Source organism: Neoarius graeffei, chromosome 14 (assembly GCF_027579695.1).
Source record: "Neoarius graeffei isolate fNeoGra1 chromosome 14, fNeoGra1.pri, whole genome shotgun sequence".
Classification (NCBI taxonomy): Eukaryota; Metazoa; Chordata; class Actinopteri; order Siluriformes; family Ariidae; genus Neoarius; species Neoarius graeffei.
Window position 1 is genome coordinate 19030878 of NC_083582.1, and position 20941 is coordinate 19051818.

The 20941-nt window shown below is 43.5% G+C and overlaps 2 protein-coding genes across 4 annotated transcripts in view; one reads left to right on the forward strand and one right to left on the reverse strand.

Annotated features, from left to right (window-relative positions):
• Positions 1-20941, reverse strand: part of kansl1a (KAT8 regulatory NSL complex subunit 1a) — a 226076-nt gene that overhangs the window by 65585 nt on the left and 139550 nt on the right. The gene's annotated exons all lie outside the window — the stretch shown is intronic.
• LOC132898033 (uncharacterized) lies at positions 5367-8018 on the forward strand. 2 transcript variants are annotated; one of them, XM_060939396.1, is made up of 2 exons: positions 5367-5555; positions 6355-8017. In XM_060939396.1, the coding sequence occupies exon 2, from the start codon at positions 6401-6403 to the stop codon at positions 7376-7378; it is 978 nt and encodes a 325-aa protein (XP_060795379.1). In that variant the 5' UTR covers positions 5367-5555; positions 6355-6400; the 3' UTR covers positions 7379-8017. The 2 variants fall into 2 exon arrangements, with proteins under 2 accessions (XP_060795379.1, XP_060795378.1); XM_060939395.1 differs by lacking the exon at positions 5367-5555 and adding an exon at positions 6149-6178 and having other exon boundaries at positions 6355-8018.

Sequence of the window (20941 nt, forward strand, 5' to 3'; positions counted from 1 at the left end):
ACACCTGCAACCTCCGTACCCTGTGAAAGGTTGTTTTCCCTTGCTGGTTATATTGTACAGAAGAAGAGAGCTTCTTTATCATCTGAAAATGTAAATAATCTTGTGTGCTTGAGTTAAAAAAAAAAAAGAAAAAAAAAGTGTCAAGTTTTAGGAATCTATGAACTGCACTGAAAGTGTTTTCTGGTTCTTTTTTGAGTGACATTCTCCAAAGGAAATCCAGTATAAACATGGACTTTACAGACTAGTCCTCTGCACAGTAAATCCCAGCAGTGAACTTTTTTTGTGCTTCACCTCACTCTAACTTTGGTACTGAACATAGACTGGTTTTATATATATATATATATATATATATATATATATATATATATATATATATAAAGTGTGTGTGTGTATACGTGTATACACGTGTACGTACACACACACAGCTCCAGACTAACTTTTTGACCGAGGAGCACTGTGCTCCCAGCCCCTAAAAATTGGGCGCACCAGCAAAAATCTAGGCGCACCACTATAAAAGGTTGGGAGCACAAGCAAACATCTTTGCCATACCAAGTATTACTCCTATAAATCAATGTTAACAACCTTCCATTAAGTATTTGTATAGATTATAAAAGAAAAAGCCCACATTGGCAAAAGAATTGGCAATGTGTGGTATTTTAGGTGGTTCTTGGGGAAGGAGGACAAATCACACCATTTGTTACAACCAACCGCTTTATTCCAGACTTGAACCTGCAGTCATGTCCAGGCACAACACTGATGATGTCAAGTCAAATACACAGCCAGGCATACTGACCTGACAGAACATCCTATAGAGTGGTACACAGGCATATTGACCTGACAGAACATCCTACAGAACGGTACACAGGCATACTGACCTGACAGAACATCCTACAGAACGGTACACAGGCATACTGACCTGACAGAACATCCTACAGAACGGTACACAGGCATACTGACCTGACAGAATATCCTACAGAACACAGGCATACTGACCTGAAAGAACATCCTATAGAGTGGTACACAGGCATACTGACCTGACAGAACATCCTACAGAACACAGGCATACTGACCTGACAGAACATCCTATTGAGGTATTTCACCTGACGTCACAGGGTCACGTGACGCCCCGGTGTCTGCCATTTTGGACGGCAAGCTAGCTAATGTCAACAACAGTAGCTGGTATGTTACTGTAGCAATGTTTACGTTCAGTCATTTGGATGACTGTTAAAACCTTTCAGTCTCAAGTTTTTCCTTTACTGGATTTACTAGTTTACTGGGCCCGGCCGGCCCCGGAGCGCCAGCCGGCCCGGCCGGCCCCGGAGCGCTAGCCAGCCAGCCAGCCAGCCGGCCCCGGAGCGCTAGCCAGCCAGCCAGCCAGCCGGCCCCGGAGCGCTAGCCAGCCAGCCAGCCAGCCGGCCCCGGAGCGCTAGCCAGCCAGCCAGCCAGCCGGCCCCGGAGCGCTAGCCAGCCAGCCGGCCCCGGAGTGCTAGCCAGCCAGCCGGCCCCGGAGCGCTAGCTAGCCAGCCAGCCAGCCGGCCCCGGAGCGCTAGCTAGCTAGCCAGCCAGCCCCGGAGCGCTAGCTAGCTAGCCAGCCAGCCAGCCAGCCCCGGAGCGCTAGCTAGCTAGCCAGCCAGCCAGCCGGCCCCGGAGCGCTAGCCAGCCAGCCAGCCGGCCCCGGAGCACTAGCCAGCCAGCCAGCCAGCCGGCCAGCCCCGGAGCGCTAGCTAGCTAGCCAGCCAGCCAGCCGGCCCCGGAGCGCTAGCCAGCCAGCCGGCCCCGGAGCGCTAGCTAGCCAGCCAGCCAGCCAGCCGGCCCCGGAGCGCTAGCTAGCCAGCCAGCCAGCCAGCCGGCCCCGGAGCGCTAGCTAGCCAGCCAGCCGGCCCCGGAGCGCTAGCTAGCCAGCCAGCCAGCCAGCCGGCCCCGGAGCGCTAGCTAGCCAGCCAGCCGGCCCCGGAGCGCTAGCTAGCTAGCCAGCCGGCCCCGGAGCGCTAGCTAGCTAGCCAGCCGGCCCCGGAGCGCTAGCTAGCTAGCCAGCCGGCCCCGGAGCGCTAGCCAGCCAGCCGGCCCCGGAGCGCTAGCCAGCCAGCCGGCCCCGGAGCGCTAGCCAGCCAGCCGGCCCCGGAGCGCTAGCCAGCCAGCCGGCCCCAGAGCGCTAGCTAGCCCCGGAGCGCTAGCCAGCCAGCCAGCCCGCCCCGGAGCGCGCTCAGTAAACTAGTAAATACAGTAAAGGAAAAACTTATAACGGGCCATGTCTCAACAGACTAAGAAGTTATTTCAATGACATATAATAACATTTTGTTTATCCTGAGGACTGAAAGTAAATGAAAATGTGAACAAATCTTAGCTGTCAGTGAACAATCCTGGTGGAAGCAGGTAAACATCGTTCTCCAAGCCTGCTAACCTCAATTTTTGCAAATACCTATCCCTCTGCTCGCCCTGTAAATGCCCTACGTCGCTGGATAGTGAAGGTGTTTTCTGCATCTCGCTCCTTTTTCTTTTATGTTTTTCGCCTTCCTCGCATTCAAACTGATTCGAGCCGTGCCGTCCAAAATGGCAGCGTCACATGACTTGGTCACATGAGTGAAATACCTCAATAGAGTGGTACACAAGCATACTGACCTGACAGAATATCCTACAGAACACAGGCATACTGACCTGAAAGAACATCCTATAGAGTGGTACACAGGCATACTGACCTGACAGAACATCCTATAGAGTGGTACACAGGCATACTGACCTGACAGAACATCCTACAGAACACAGGCATACTGACCTGACAGACCATCCTATAGAGTGGTACACAGGCATACTGACCTGACAGAACATCCTATAGAAAGCATGCATGTGACGTCACGAGGTCACGTGATATTTGTTTATCTGCCATCTTGGACGGCATGGCCGCGCATAGAACTTAGACGAACCCGTTCTAATTATCAAGTGTGTGGGAGTAGATCTTTCGAGAATGGTTATATCTTGTTCAGCATTTGGTTGTACCAATAGACAGGGCCAAAAGGAGGGCCTGTCATTTTATAGATTCCCCGCAGACGAGGAGAGATGCGCAAAATGGGTGCCCGCTGTGTGAAGAGAAAACTGGAACCCCAGTTCTACCAGACGAATTTGTAGTGAACACTTCATATCAGGTAGGTGTAATCTTCTAATTCAATACTCCTAGTACATCTGTTAAGTTGATTTTCGGATTGAATGATAACTGCATAGTCGGTGATTTGTGATATTTTTTCAGACAAAAACATGCATATTTACAACCCTGTCATTATCTGGAACTGAGTTTAGATTTCGAACATTCTTACGATAAAACATCCTGCATAGTCTCTTTATGATAAACGTCTTAATGCCACTTACTCGTGAGGTTATCAAGTAGACATTCTTCTTCGGAACCTTCCAGAGGTATAGTTGGGATACCCATCCCGCAACAAAATATTTATAAGCTTCCAGGCTCTTGTAAGCTTTGAGGGCTTTGCCAGTGTAACACGATTCACGATTAACAAGAAAATTGTAAATGTCGTGGTAGGCCAGATCGGGCAAATCACCGGCACCGCAGCTCCGAATTTCCCTGAACAAGGATTGTGGCAAGTTGTACGGATCTGCAATCCCCAACCTGGAACACTTTTCCACGTAACGCTGCCTCACGTCACCTTCAAGATGCTGAACAAACTTAGACAAGTAATCAGGCGATGTAGATGGGGTATTTTCCGAATTTTCTTGGGGATTACTCCCTGGATCCATTACGCTCGCGCAAGGTAGACAATCCTGAAGCCGTCCAATATGGCGGAGTAAACACGGACGGGTCACGTGACTGCACATCCTCTATAGAGTGGTACACCGGCATACTGACCTGACAGAATATCCTACAGAACACAGGCATACTGACCTGACAGAACATCCTATAGAGTGGTACACAGGCATACTGACCTGACAGAATATCCTATAGAGTGGTACACACGTATACTGACCTGACAGAATATCCTACAGAACACAGGCATACTGACCTGACAGAACATCCTATAGAGTGGTACACAGGCATACTGACCTGACAGAATATCCTACAGAACACAGGCATACTGACCTGACAGAATATCCTATAGAACAACAAGTCAACTGTTGAAAAAAAAAATAAACAAAAAAAATGATAATAGCAGGCAGAGTCATGTGGAACTCTGCAATGGAGTGCTTCATCTTGTCTGAACAGAGACCACAGGGCCGCAGAAACTTCTGACCAATCATACACATGCTTACTAACCGTGTTTGTTGTTTATCCTTATCAATCTGCTCCTTGATTCGCTGATTACGGTCAGCTGATCGTTTAGCAAGTTGATTTGCCAATCATGATCAGCTGACTCGCAGGATGCATTACATCATGGAAAATTTCTTGGAACGGCCAGCGCAGCACTAGTGCTACTACCGGGTTTCGCGTAGCGGGCGAATGGCACGCGTCAGCTGGCTGAAAAAATTAATTTGATCGCGCGTTTCTGCCGGGGGTGGGCAGGGACTTGGTTTTCGCGCTTCAGTCAGCCAGCGGGCGTGCGTGCAGCGGCACGGTGGTGTAGTGGTTAGCGCTGTCGCCTCACAGCAAGAAGGTCCGGGTTCAAGCCCCGTGGCCAGCGAGGGCCTCTCTGTGCGGAGTTTGCATGTTCTCCCCGTGTCCGCGTGGGTTTCCTCCGGGTGCTCCGGTTTCCCCCACGGTCCAAAGACACGCAGGTTAGGTTAACTGGTGACTCTAAATTGACCATAGGTGTGAATGTGAGTGTGAATGGTTGTCTGTGTGTCAGCCCTGTGATGACCTGGTGACTTGTCCAGGGTGTACCCCGCCTTTCACCCGTAGTCAGCTGGGATAGGCTCCAGCTTGCCTGCAACCCTGTAGAACAGGATAAAGCGGCTAGAGATAATAAGATGAGATACACACATACATGTATAGCATTGATTCGTGCGATATACATTACAAATATAATGAATCATTGAACAGGCAAAATAATTTTCAACCTACCTGTGTGTTTTTTGGTGTATATGTGAAGTTTGATAGTCGAATGATTCTATGAATTCGGTGCCCTTTCAGAAGACTCAGTGTCCCAAGATAAAATGCTGATATATTTCTTCAGAACATTGACAAAATTACATTTAAACTGCACTATTTCAAAATATTGGGTGTTTTTAGTATATTAAACTGAAAAGAAGGACATAACTATTATTTTCATTTTTATTAGTTTTAATATGTGAGGAGCACAGCAATTCTGCATGTCCCCATCACCAATTACAGTAACAATGTGGCCAATTTTATGTTTACATTCTTTAATTTTTTTTATTTATTTTTTGTTAAATGCATCACTGCTACTCCAGTTTCACATACAATGTGTTTTTTGGGGAAAAGTAATTATATTTTAGAAGAAATTTAGGCATTTTCCTTTGTCCCTATGTATAATTCAACTCCGTCACGCAACCGCCTCCGCCCCCTATTTGTATACATAAATGGTTTGACCCTGTGACATCATTTAAGGAAGTAGATTTAGCAGAGTCTCCAGAACAGCATGGTGCAACCAGTGGTAAGTGTTAACTCTCATTTCTTGAAATATTGTAAGACTTTTATAAACATATAGGTTCCGTCAAGCATAAGTACTCAACACTGTTGAGTGAAAAAGTCATAGTAGAGAAGTTTTTTATCAAGAAATGATTATATATTTATGAATTAGAAGAAGATCTAAACTGAATCACGCCATGTGCCACAGTCCTAGCATTTAGCATGAACAGTTAACAACAGATTAGCATAAAATCTTCAACCCCATCACATTCAACCCCGTCACACATTCTGTTGTTATGGGGTTGAATGACTGTTACAGGGTTGAATAGTTGTTTATATTAGTTGTTTATATTTAATGACGGCAAAAACAGCTGCAGAAAGGCAGAGGGAGTACAGGGCCAGAAGAGACGCTGACCCAGAGAAAAGGGAAAAATATTTGAGGCATGAGAGGCAGAGATGGAGGAGAGATGTTGAGGCAGGAAAAAAGAAAGGAATCAAGGAGATGAGTGAGAGAGGTCAGAGGACAAGGAGAAAGATGTGGCGCCAGGCTAAGAGGAGACAGAAGAACAGGGAGCAGCTTGCCCTTGGGCCCACCCCTCCTGTACCTGAAACAGAAAATCATGTGCCCATGTCACACCAGGCTACAAGGTTAGACAAATACTTGTAATGTGTGGAGTCACAACACAGTGTATGTAAACATCAATTATTAAACCTTTGAATAAGACATATTTACTTAAATATGAACTCATAATACCATTCTGCAACACTTATTCACTTCTATATGGTTGTCAGAACTAATAGTAGTAATTCATTTTCTGTTTCAGACAATCTGTGCAGGGAAAGAAAAAAACAAGGAAATCAAAAGAGAAGATGAAAAAGAAGATAGCAGAACTAGAGCAATTACTACAACAAGAGAGACAACAGAAAGAGAAATACAAAAAAAGGCTACAATGTGTAAAGAATGACTTGCCAAGATCCCCTGTCAAGAAAACTTTACATTATCATGAAGCACTCAAACTTCAAATACAGGAGACTTACAAACAAGCAAAGACCGAAAAACAGAGGCAGTTAATATCAGGCGTAGTGGTCGGTGGGATCATGAGAAAATACAGAATGCTGAAAAAGTCAGAGAGTGCATTGGGATTTTCAAAGAAACGCCGAAGCCTAGCCAACTGTGAAATATTGAAATTCAAACGCAAGAAGATCACAGCATTTGATGACATGAAGAAGAAAGTGAAGGAGTTCTTCACACGTGATGATGTCAGTAGAATAACCACTGGCAAGAACCAAACCTCAACAAAAAATAAAACAAAGATGCAAAAGAGGTTCATGGTTGACACAATGAAGAATCTCCACCGAAAATTCATGTCAGAAAACCCAGGGAGATTGTCTTATTCAATGTTTTGCCCTCTCCGGCCTTTCTGGGTTGTTAAGCCCTCTCTTGCAGATCGTGAAACTTGCATGTGCAAGCTCCATGAGAACCTTTCATTTGTTGCCCAAAAGCTCAAACAACTACAGCTTATTGAGACATCAGAGCTGGAAGAACTTGCCAATCAAATTTGTTGCAGTCCATCAAATAAGCACTGCATGTATGGTGAGTGTGAGCAGTGCAAGAAGGAAATTATTCCCATATCAGATGCCTACAAACCAGAGGAAGATGTTGTTTGTCCACAATGGATTATGAAAGAAAAAAACAAAAAAAATGAAGATGAAAAAACTGTGAAGATTACTGTTAAAGAGAACCTGCACACATCCCAAGAAAATCTTGTGGAAATGTTTCATTCATTGCTTCACAGATTCCGCAGGCATCTGTTTAACATTAAACAACAGTACAGTAAGTTAGGGTAGAGGAGAACAGGACAAGAACAGAGCCAAATGAGACTTCTGAGAAATGAGTTTTACCTGAGACCAAAGTGGACACACACACACACACACACTATCTTCACCCACAATCAACACTTAACATGACAGGATACGCCATTCTCAGCTGAGGAGAGCAGAACTGTGGTTGAAGAGATGAGACAAAAGGAGAGGTGGAAAGAAAGTGACCAAAGTGGACACACACACACACACACACACACACACACACACACACACACACACACACAGTAACTATCTTCACCCACAATCAACACTATACATGACAGGATGGCATGCTCACCGGAGGAGAGCAGAACTGTGGTTGAAGAACTGTGGTTGAGACAAAAGGAGAGGTAGAAAGAAGTTAGGGTAGAGGAGAACAGGACCAGAGAAGAGCCAAATGAGAATTCTGGGAAATGAGTTTCACCTCAGACCAAACAAGGCTTTGTTAATTATTGTTTTCCAGGTTTCAAGCATTTGAAAATGGATGTTGTTGACATTCATAGTTCATTTACTTCTGAGTAAATGCATTTTTTTGTTTTACCACAGAGGGAAAAGTTCAAAGTTTTTCAAACGGACAAACTGAAAATATGATGTACTTGCTGATCCACGAATTTTAAATATAAAATATGTTCAATACCAAAAAAGTTGTTGCGTTTTTACTAATGATTTCATTTTTTGGTACATTAAAAGGCAACTTGCACAGTATTGTACAGAAATGCTTTTCAGGACCCATGTCTTCTGAGAGGTTTCCTCCTACTCCTACACTTCACCAAGCGATTTTCTATTCCCTCAAAGACTTTTTTAACTGGTAAATTTTCTAAGTAGCTGCCTAACACTAGGAATGCCCTATTGACCCTACCATGGGGTTTTAGATCAGATTATACGTTTTTATAATGGATAAAAAGCATATATAATTTGATATATAATCCTTGCTTAGTCAACCCTGTTACAACAGGTCAACCCTGTTATGACCAATTCAACCCTGTTATGAGACACAATTTATAATTTTTAAAAATGTTCTCAACAGAAAACCTTCTAAGGTTACATATGGTTTGTATATTAGATTGTGATAAACATACCAATGTAAAGTTTGTACATATTACATGACGTTATTGCATATTTTGAGCAATTTACAGAGTAAAATAATGAATACTTGTCATTTTTTTCAGAATTGTGATAGAATATCAGTTTCCCCTTATGTTTTGTTTGGTATCAAAATGTTATAGTAAATAAAGGGACAGCTAAATTATTTAGTCATGCTAGTGCCTTCTCACTACCCTATTATAATAATCAGTAATGGCAATAAAAAATAACCGTGACGGGGTTGAATTAAATATCGACTTGTGTCTAATAAAAGCTCATAAATATTACTTAAAATATGTTAAGGTGGGAAATTATGTTTTTTGTACAGTAGACAAATGACAAAATCACATGAAATTTAAAAAAAAACACATTTTGGTTAAAAAATTCCTCTCACCCTCTTCAATCCAAAAGGGCACCGTAGTCCTTGCTCCTCTACTAGCGTAGTTTATCACGTCAGAACACAATGAGCAAAGTACTTTTCCTGGGACGTCTATTTTCCGCATGTGATCACCGAGCTTCATTGTGGCAGTCTACCTGTCGATCTCGACATTCAGTGTTCTTCCTAACCAAGCCCATCGAAAACAGCTCTTTATTCCTGCACCTTTATCAATCTCCCTCACTCGATCCTCTTCTTTCTTATCTAGGACTTTTGCCATTGTCGATATGCTAAAATATCCCACCTGAATACATGGGTCTTTCCGATGTTTCCAACGCGTTTCGTCAAACAGTGTGTCCGGTCGGTGAACGGCAAAAGCCACGTGTGGAGAGCACGCATACTTGTGTTTATACACTGCACGCGATGGGATTTCCGGAAAATTCTACCGCAAATAATTCGAACATTGTCGCAAAAGTGAATGTTAATTATGACATGTCGAAAGACTCAAGTGTGTTAACCTGGAAGAATCAAGACGTTTTAAGGGGACCACAAATCGTTAACCATACCCCCTCCCCGAAAACTTCTCAACGGATTTACATCGATCTCAAAAACGATCATTTTGGTCTGAATCGGTCGGAAACCCACCGATCGGCGGAAAATTCTCATCCCTGTAAATCTCAAGAGAAGGTGGTTCAAGCAGCAAGACAACGACCCTAAGCACACAAGTTGTTCTACCAAAGAATGGTTAAAGAACAAAAAAAGTTAATGTTTTGGAATGACCAAGTCAAATTCCTGACCTTAATCCAATTGAAATGTTGTGGAAGGACCTGAAGCGAACAGTTCATGTGAGGAAACCCACCAACATCCCAGAGTTGAAACTGTTCTGTACAGAGGAATGAGCCAAAATTCCTCCAAGCCAGTGTGCAGGACTGATCAACAGTTACCAGGAACATTTAGTTGCAATTATTGCTGCATTGGGGGGTGGTCACACCAGACACTGAAAGCAAAGGTTCACATACTTTTGCCATTCACAGATATGTAATATTGGATCATTTTCCTCAATAAATAAAATGACCAAGTATACTATTTTTCTCTCATTTGTTTAACTGGGTTCCCTTCATCTACTTTTAAGACTTCTGTGAAAATCTGATGTTTTAGGTCATATTTATGCAGAAATATAGAAAATTCTAAAGGGTTCACAAACTTTCAAGCACCACTGTAGACCTTTTATTTTGTGCTACAACGTTAAGTAGAGGCTTGTGTGTGTTGGGGGGTGGGGGTCAGTTGATTTTTGACCAAAATCACTGTATATCTGCAACCATAATTTTTTTCAAAATTCCAAAACCTATGATGATCTTATGGTGTTCCTTTACAGACAGCTGATTTTAAAAAGTGAACTGAACCTGTTTGAAAATGTTAAGGTAGTCTCTACAACAATCACGGAATTGGTGCGAAGGAAAAGGCCATTGCAAGATTAATTTATCACTCTGTGAAACTTCCCTGTGTATTTCTGAATCTTGTCATTGCCTTCTTGTCCACTGAAACGCATGCAATGTTAAATTGAATCTTTAAAAAAAAAAAAAGTATATCAAATGAATGTACACACAATCCTGTTCTCTCCTTTAACTAACATCTTTTTTTCTGTATTTATAGGCTCTGAAAGAGATTATCTCACAACATGAGCAAAATATCTGCTGTTCAGTTAATACTGTATCGTACTAGCAACAACACATCACATCCATCTACTGTCAAATACTGCTTGTAAGGCCACACCAATTCGATTAGTTGGTTCTCGGAATCGCTGCTTGAAGAAAATACAAAGTGAAAAAAAAAATCGAAATCAAACTCCCACCAACAGAAAAACATCGTGGCTGATGGCTCAAAATACTGAAGACTGCAGGTTGAGGTCACGTGATGTCGAAAACCAATCAAATCGCCCCCTTCACTTTAGATAAAGACTTGTGGAAGAAACATGCCTGTGGAGGGGAATCCTGCAAAGCCTGTGTTTGTAACTGCTAGGATATTCAGCAAACAGAAGCGTAAAATCTTTGACAGGTGTGTCAAAATTCAAGAGGGGTTCACTTTGCACAGTTGCACTCAAGATGCCGTGAGCTTGTTACCCTGCGATGTGCCAACTTGGACAACAACTCTGTGGAGGTGGGTTTGATTTATATTTTTCATTGACTGATATGAGGGGCAAACAAAAAAAAATCATTCGAAGTATTTAGCCATCAGAAGTAGCCTACTCCTGGTCAAATCTTTTTTTCTGTGCATTGTAGAGGTTCAATTGACTGTAATTCAATTGTTTATTTAGCCTATCTGTTTACCAGTTTGCCTGATAAAAGACATGCAGCCAGAGCTGGCCCTGCTGACAAGGACAATACATGACACAAATTTACTGTAGGCCTACTGGGTTTATTCCCTTGTTCATTTTTTCTGGGTAGCATCCCTCTTGAGCAGGGCTGCCGACTGTTATGTCATGAGCGTGAGACACACGCATATGACTGCCCTCTCATGCCCTCACGCAACACACCTCCTGTTTCTCATGCAAAAAAATCTGCTCTTACTCTTGCCCGATTCACTTAACTGCACGTTGATGAATATTCATCTCTGTTAAATTGATCGCGGAGTTTTAGTCACATAGGCTACCGTCCGCATATCTGGTGAAACAGCGCGATCTCGTCATTCTAATGCTATTAGTCACCCGTTGCTGTGATAAACTGTTTTCGTGACAGAAAAATGAGTTTGAATGCAGGGGCGTCACTAGGAATTAAGCTTTATTGGGGCACTGCCCCCCCGAGACACACACACACACACACATACATACAAAATGTCCCCCCCGCACAATGTACCTTAATGTTCCTGTCCCCAACCTATGCAAAGTGGATAATTCTCATGCTCTCGTGGATGAAGTTATGTGAGGAATAGGTCAACGAGACGGAAAACACATCCCAGTCCCCAAAAAATTTATTGTTGGCATTTGGGCTTTTAATGCATGCTGATGCTAAACGTGTCACCTCAACTCCCACGATTCACAAACTTAGCTGGTTAGTTATGACTGACTAGCACATGGCCTACAACCTTAATCTTACCTCTCTCACCCTCCTCCTCATCTGTCACTGTTTCCCTGCCCCTGCTTCGTGAGAATTGTCTGATATCTATCTGGAAAAGTAATTTTAATATCGTTTAATTCGATGTAGTTTAATGGGTTTGTTAGAATATGGTTTGCTTAGTTTTGTTGCAAAAACTTCACGCTACCTTAACTCATCCAGAGCCCGTTCTCTGACTCATCTCTCCAGTAGGCTAAATGGACTCATGGCACGCCGCATGCACGCTATGTTTACAGTGAGAATCTCCCAGACCAATCAGAAAATTAGTTAGAAAGAAGAGGCGATAGAAGTTTGAAATACACTCTGTCCTGCAACTTACAGTAGATAAATGATCTGCCAAAGAAACTAGTTTGTTACGAAAATCTTTCAACATTTTCTTACTGGGGCACAGCTGATTTTTACTGGGGCACATGCCCCAGTAAAAAAGGCCTAGTGACGCCCCTGTTTGAATGTAGGCCTACAGTAGGCCTAGTCTACATTCTATTTCATGCATTTTGCAATTCTGCCTCAATCCCACAGCCAGTTTTCTTGGTGCCTAGGTTCACCAACTCTTAAATGACAAACTGTACGCCGTTATCAAAATAAGCATGCGAACATAGAATGCTGAATTTTCGTACATTGCCTAATATAAATAAAACCTGCATGACAAAAAGAGTGTGGTGTGAGGTGTGAAAGTTAAGTTTATAAATTATAGGCCACATTTAGTTTTTCCTATTATGGACGTAATTGCTAAGGTCTTTAATGAACATGAACTCAATCATGTAGGTTATTAAGTCATTGATTTATTTAGACTGTTGTGAATGTTGAGATTCATGGAATTTTGAAAAATTGGCAGCCCTGCTCTTGAGTATGGTGATCTGTGAAGAAGGAAAAACGTTTTATCAAATGAATAAATAAATGGAACCTAATAGTTTGTATTCACATACACTTTAAATTTAGAGGTCATGCCTTGTAGCTGAAGCCATTTCTTTTTTTATTTATTATATTCAGGCATTCATCTCACAGACTACACCTCAATTAGATAGTACCAATGAGCATCAAAAACATGGAACAAGTGCCCCTTTGTCTGCCCCTGTTAAAATGCTCATCAGAGACTTTTCATGCCACTACATTACCTACTATTTGGAAGGTGCCCATTGTGAAGAGTCTGAGTCATGTGTCAAACGGAATGCCTTTGACTTACTAATGAGTGCACAACAAAATGATACTCACCTATCTCATAAAATCAGCAAGGATAAACTTATTGCAACTGAAAGTGTACAACATGGTTGTTGAATACCTGCAAAAAGTCAAGGCAGGGTTCACTCATGATTATGTGGAATCTTGTGGTAAGCGAGTTGCAGCAGTGCTCAGAGATACTTTATGGCATCTTGATTCCCATCATACAAAGTTTAAGGAACCAAAGGCTTTTGAGATGTTTCAGAATCTTAACAATTGGAAACAAAACCAGCATTCATAACCATCACTGACACAGGAAGGCCTCTCTGGTCACGAACAAAGCCTGTCAGCACTTTTGATGTTGCCCATGGTACTGACTCAGAGGAACTCTGCATTAGCAAATGACTTGTCAGAGCTGTGCGAAGCAATGAGGAAACATAGGTTATACCTCCAACAATCAACGGTCCGTGTTGAGAACAACAGGTCATCAATCTCTTCAGTAAGGACACCATCAACCCATTCTGCTCTGACTATTAAACCTGGCAGTGCAGTATGTCCACCACAATACCAAGAATTGCAAAAACATCTCGATGAACATGTGCCATATACCCTTGTGGACTTGGGTGACTTCGCACCAGTTGACAAGTATGAGAGACGGAAATATATAGCAAACATTCAGCTGTTCTGTGACATTTCAGTTTATGTTATGCCATATGGCAACTGTCTTGGGACAATCACCATTCTATGGAAGATAGAAAGGAACTCAGACAACCATGAGAGCAGTAATGCAAAAGCTATCCTGGAAATTACTAAGCAGCTGCCAAGTTATTCACAGGGATGTGATTTGGGGCTGGTGAAATTATCTGAAAATTTTAGCCGGGGGTCTAGGGGCCGCAGGCCCCCAGCTGGTCCAGGGCAGCGCCCTGGTGGGGGGACAAAGTAGTCAATGAACCAAAGTAGTCAAATTTTGAAATGCAAGGTAGAACTGATAATTTTTTATCATATGAGACGATAAAAAGGTTTTAGAAATCTCAAAATGTAAACAAAACTCATATACAGAACTGTACAGTGTTCACTCACTTGAGAATTTTCATATGCAAGAATAAAAATCACTTTTTCACTAAACAACATTCACAAAAAATGTGTTTGCTGAATCCATTCAATCCAATCAAAAGTCTGTGAAGAAGCCAATATCTCTAATATTTCTACTCATATTTCTGAAAGGCGGGGTACACCCTGGACAAGTCGCCAGGTCATCACAGGGCTGACACTAGACACAGACAACCATTCACACTCACACCTATGGTCAATTTAGAGTCACCAGTTAACCTAACCTGCATGTCTTTGGACTGTGGGGGAAACCGGAGCACCTGGAGGAAACCCACACGGACACGGGGAGAACATGCAAACTCCGCACAGAAAGGCCCTCGCCGGCCACTGGGCTCGAACCCGGACCTTCTTGCTGTGAGGCGACAGTGCTGACTGCTACACCACCGTGCCGCCCTTAATTTTTTTTTATTGCTGTAAATTTTGTTAATTATGCCTTAGATATCACGGTAATGTGTAAATAATGTAATGTATCTACATTGGTTGAAAATTTAATTTTCATTTCATTCATTCATTCATAATTATCATACTTTTTTTTAAAATAATTTAAAAAATAATAAATAAATAAATTTAACAACGGGCGGCACGGTGGTGTAGTGGTTAGCGCTGTCGCCTCACAGCAAGAAGGTCCTGGGTTCGAGCCCCGGGGCCGGCGAGGGCCTTTCTGTGTGGAGTTTGCATGTTCTCCCCGTGTCCGCGTGGGTTTCCTCCGGGTGCTCCGGTTTCCCCCACAGTCCAAAGACATGCAGGCTAGGTTAACTGGTGACTCTAAATTGACCGTAGGTGTGAATGTGAGTGTGAATGGTTGTCTGTGTCTATGTGTCAGCCCTGTGATGACCTGGCGACTTGTCCAGGGTGTACCCCGCCTTTCGCCCGTAGTCAGCTGGGATAGGCTCCAGCTTGCCTGCGACCCTGTAGAAGGATAAAGCGGCTAGAGATAATGAGATGAGATGAATTTAACAACCTGGCTGATAACACACACACACTGAAGGCTCAATCCCAAATCACTTCCTCCTTCTTATACAAGTGCCCTACACAGGGGGCCCCTGTCGTCTCTCTAGTGCACTCTATATGCCTTATGGAGCGGTTTGGTCTTCAGTGCAACAGATTTCCTCTTCATCAGCGCGGTGGAGCAACAGGACAGGGGGCGTTTCCAGCTGCACAGCGCTCACTTTCACTTAGCCTGTTAGCCAGAGCAGGCAGCTGCAACACATATTTTGACTTTCTATGTAGCCAGAAGAAGCTATACATGCTCCAAAATAGGATTAAATTATAAATAAATGGCCTTGACAGACTTGTGTTTAAGCGGTGCGTTAAAGCTCTTGCTAGCTACATGGCTAAGTAGCAACAAGCCTGAGTGTAAAGTAACAGAACTTCACTGCTACTAGCAAGCCGTGCTAACTCAGGAGCTAACTCTGGTGTCAGGTCTGTTCCCTGAGCAAATGTTCCAGTCATTTTACACCCAAAGTGGAAATATTTCCGCGGACTAAATGACGAACAGCATCTCCTCCTCTCTTTCCTTTCCTCTCCGCCCAGCGCGCCGGTACGTGAACTCATTCCGGGTGACTGTCAGCCAACGTCTCGCCTCCCTAAACACACACACAAAGCCCACTAGCTCGACCCAGACAACCGTGTCCTGTCAAACACACTCGGCTCTGCCACGTCGGACAAAACGCACACATAAAAAGCTGAGTTTGTTCGTGACCAAACGACACACACTCACAGATAACACGCTGATGCATAGAAGGGCCTCCAGCAAGCACGCCATCTCTCTCTCCCCCTGAGTGAGAGACGATCCGCCCCGACCTGAACAAATGCCTCATGGTATTATGTCCAACGTCTGTAGCAACCTCTTTCTCCAACCATTCCCAGCGGAACTTGTTTTTCACTATTCTGTCGATTTCTTTAACTCGATTTGCATCTTTACGCTCGATCACGGAGGCTGCCATCTTTCAACTCTGTTTGAAGCGAGCTTACGTACAGCTATCTAACAAGCGCGTTCATTGGTTGTTACAGAGCGATGGGCCAATCACGTACCTCGTTTCATCTCAATGACGGAATTACTGAAAGTCGGAACGAATAGGATATGAATGCGGATATTTGAGCGAAAAATCGGAAAAATTTTTTTTTTCAAATTTTGAGGTGAAAAAAGGGGAATTCCGCGAATTCGCGGAAAAATCACATCCCTGTATTCAACACGGGAGACGAGGTGTTCTTTTATCCAGAAGTACAGCAACAAAGCAAGTGTGAAACCTATGGTTCCGCGAGCTATTTATAGGGAGCTGATCAGTAATTCTGCAGCAGCGGAAAGTGTCAGGCAAGAGGACCTAGACCATCGCGTGGTTTGTTTCTTCATTGAATCAGAGCAGCCAGACCTTTTGTTAGACCTTAGGAAATTAAATGGAAATCCTGGAAGCACTTTGTTTAACACATTTTGGGAAGAAACTGCCAAGTACTTTGAGGAGAGAGCACAGGTACACGACAGAAGGCATGAGCACAACTTTACATACATGCCTGTAGCTGTTTCATTGGAAGACCTCCGGCTCAGAGTGAAGGAAAGACTGCCTGAAGGAAAACCCGATGCCATCCTCAGAATGGCTGCGGTTGCAATTCTGGCCAGCAAACCCCTTTGCAGCAAGGGCAATTAAACACATGTTCAGACCAGGCTATAGAGGATGTGCAGTCACGTGACCCGTCCGTGTTTACTCCGCCATATTGGACGGCTTCAGGATTGTTTACCTTGCGTGAGGGTAATGGATCCAGGGAGTAATCCCCAAGAAAATTCGGAAAATACCCCATCTACATCACACGATAACTTGTCTAAGTTTGCTCAGCATCTTGAAGGTGACGTGAGGCAGCTTTACGTGGAAAAGTGTTCCAGGTTGGGGATTGCAGAACCGTACAACTTGCCGCAATCCTTGTTCAGGGAAATTCGGAGCTGTGGTGCCGGCAATTTGCCCGATCTGGCCTACCACGGCATTTACAATTTTCTTGTTAATCATGTTAATCATGTTAATCAGTGTTACACTGGCAAAGTCCTCAAAGCTTACAAGAGCCTGGAAGCTTATAAATATTTTGTTGCGGGATGGGTATCCCAACTATACCTCTGGAAGGTTCCAAAGAAGAATGTCTACTTGATAACCTCACAGGTAAGTGGCATTAAGACGTTTATCATAAAGAGACTATGCAGGATGTTTTATCGTAAGAATGTTCGAAATCTAAACTCAGTTCCAGATAATGACAGGGTTGTAAATATGCATGTTTTTGTCTGAAAAAAATAAAAAAATAAAAAAATCACAAATCACCGACTATGCAAGCCCTGTGATGATCTGGCGACTTGTCCAGGGTGTACCCCACCTTTCGCCCGTAGTCAGCTGGGATAGGCTCCAGCTTGCCTGCGAACCTGTAGAACAGGATAAAGCGGCTAGAGATAATGAGACGAGATGAGACCGACTATGCCGTTATCATTCAATCCGAAAATCAACTTAACAGGAGTACTAGGAGTATTGAATTAGAAGATTACACCTACCTGATATGAAGTGTTCACTACAAATTCGGCTGGTAGAACTGGGGTTCCAGTTTTCTCTTCGCACAGCGGGCACCCATTTTGTGCGTCTCTCCTCGTCTGCGGGGAATCTATAAAATGACAGGCCCTCCTTTTGGCCCTGTCTATTGGTACAACCAAATGCTGAACAAGATATAACCATTCTCGAAAGATCTACTCCCACACACTTGATAATTAGAACGGGTTCGTCTAAGTTCTATGCGCGGCCATGCCGTCCAAGATGGCAGATAAACAAATCACGTGACCTCGTGATATCACGTGCACGCTCTCTATTGAGGTCTGAACACATAGACTCAAAGTATGCGACTACTCAGTACAAATACCTGAGGCAATTTGCATGCAAGTACCAAGTACCAAGCAAGGCTCATCTGTGTGGACGACAAAGCTATTGAGGTTTTTCACCTGACGTCACAGGGTCACGTGACGCCCTGGTGTCCGCCATTTTGAAGGTCAAGCTAGCTAATGTCAACAACAGTAGCTAGTATGTTACTGTAGCAATGTTTACATTCAGTCATTTGGATGACTGTTAAAACCTTTCAGTCTCAAGTTTTTCCTTTACTGTATTTACTAGTTTACTGTAATTATGATCCGGCAGCTATTTACACCGGATCCAGTGTAAATAGCTGCCGGAGCCCACGTCCGAGGTTCCGGAGCGCGCTCTGGCTTGCTCCCCCTCAAATTAAGCCCTGTACAGGTAAATAGCTGCCGGAGCCAACGTCCAAGGTTCCGGAGCGCGCTACGGCTTGCTCCCCCTCAAATTAAGCCTTAATTTGAGGGGGAGCAAGCCGGAGAGCGCTCCGGAACCTCGGACGTTGGCTCCGGCAGCTATTGAGGGGGAGCAAGCCGTAGCGCGCTCCGGAACCTCGGACGTTGGCTCCGGCAGCTATTTACCTGTACAGGGCTTAATTTGAGGGGGAGCAAGCCAGAGCGCGCTCTGGAACCTCGGACGTGGGCTCTAGGGTTGGGCGGTATTACGGTAAGAAGGTATCCCGAGGTATCCAAAAGTACCAACGGTATCGGTCTCATTACCGTCATTTTAAAAAAATATATAATATCTAAATAAATATGGAGTACATGAGGTCATAATATAAAATAATAAATTGAAGATCATCCCGAATAACTGTGTGATCGTATTTTCACTAATTCTATCAATTTCCTAAAGAAGTTCTCATCGCGTGCAGGGTTGTTTATGTCGTTACCATGGCAACCCTGCGTGACATTTGGAGTCTGACAGAAAGCTTCGCAAGAGACTGAGACCGCGGTTGAAAGATGGCAAGTCAAGATAACGAGTTAGTGGCAAAAAAAAAAAAAAATACAACATCGGCAGTGTGGCAGTATTTTGGTTTCAAACCAAACGAAAAGGAAGAGCCAGCAATAATGTAAATGACCGCGCAAAATCGAAAAAAATCTAATATGTCCCCTAAGGCACACCATAGCCTGGGGTACTCCACTTCCACGAGATCTCTCCAATGAGTTGTGTTTTGAGTAGGTTACATGAGTAACAACAAGGTAAAATAATATAAACGTATGACATTTGGGATGTGGGTAATAAACGTTTGAAATGTCCTCTACTGAAGAAACGGAAGAAAACATCGTAGCGTAAACTGTTAGGTTTCTGGTGGGAATTAGCAATGCGCTTGCTATCTTTGTTGGGTGTGTTAAACCGTATGGATTTAAGTGGAATAATTGTAAGGAGTTATGTGATCAAGACAACGTTTTAAGCAAGGTAAGGCCATTTGATTATTAATTTCCCCGCCATGGCATGACGTGGGCCCATATGATTTTGCCTTGTGCAGCTATCACGCATTTGAATTAGGTTCGCCTCATTTGCGCTGAAGAATATGGTTTATCACGCAGTCTAAACGGACTTGGGTGTTGGTTGATTCTTTTTCTTTTCTTTTTTTATTTCCCATGCTTGAAAGGGTATGATCCTGCTCATCGTGTACTTTTTTTGATGGAGTAGGTGAAATAGTGCTGCAAATGGCGTTTCAACGCACACATGTGTAAACGACAGTTGAATGCTATTTTCAAGATGAAGGAAGAGTTGCGTGATGCTTTGAAATATCTCTTAATCCATTCATCAATGCACAAAATTCGCTTTGCTGCTTAATCCATACCACAATGCACATAATTCGCTATGCTGCTTTTAAATAGTACATTTGAGGCATAGGCGCAGGTCTGGACAAGGTCCGCCGGTATAGGCGCACGTTACACAGTAGGCCGAAACAAAAATATTTTTTTCTCGGTAATACCGTATACCCCGGGAAAACACAGACAGTTTAAAGGTATCAAAATTTGGATACCGCCCAACCCTAGTGGGCTCCGGCAGCTATTTACACTGGATCCGGTGTAAATAGCTGCCGGATCATAATTACAGTAAACTAGTAAATACAGTAAAGGAAAAACTTGAGACTGAAAGGTTTTAACAGTCATCCAAATGACTGAACGTAAACATTGCTACAGTAACATACTAGCTACTATGTTGTTGACATTAGCTAGTGCTAACAGCTAGCTGCTAGTACACTGCTACAACACAGACACCGACCCTAATAATAAAGTTCTTGGTCATTGCCTGGTAACAGCAAATTTATAACGGGCCATGTCTCAACAGACTAAGAAGTTATTTCAATGACATTTAATAACATTTTGTTTATCCTGAGGACCGAAAGTAAATGAAAATGTGAACAAACCTTAGCTGTAATAAGATGGCGACCACCGGCTCCAGGGACGACCCACTGATGTAGGCATGTTACCGAGCCTGAAGCAAAATATTTGTAGGCATCCAAACTCTTATACGCTTTCAGATCAATACCTGTGTATGGCGATGGGTTTTTAACGACATAGGTATACAGATCATGTGGGCCGAAGTCAGGTAAAGACGAGGGCTTCGTGTACTTCCGTACGTCAGTGAACAATCCTGGTGGAAGCAGGTAAACATCGTTCTCTAAGCCTGCTAACCTCAATTTTTGCAAATACCTCTCCCTCTGCTCGCCCTGTAAATGCCCTACGTCGCTGGATAGTGAAGGTGTTTTCTGCATCTCGCTCCTTTTTCTTTTATGTTTTTCGTTTGTCGCCTTCCTCGCATTCAAACTGATTCGAGCCGTGACGTCCAAAATGGCAGCATCACATGACTTGGTCATGTGGGTGAA

Excerpts from the sequence above, each read along its gene's own strand:
- LOC132898033 (XM_060939395.1), top strand. The coding sequence starts at position 6,159 with ATGTCACACCAGGCTACAAG. Across the intron at positions 6,179-6,354 it reads ATGTCACACCAGGCTACAAG|ACAATCTGTGCAGGGAAAGA; the intron begins GTTAGACAAATA and ends TTTCTGTTTCAG.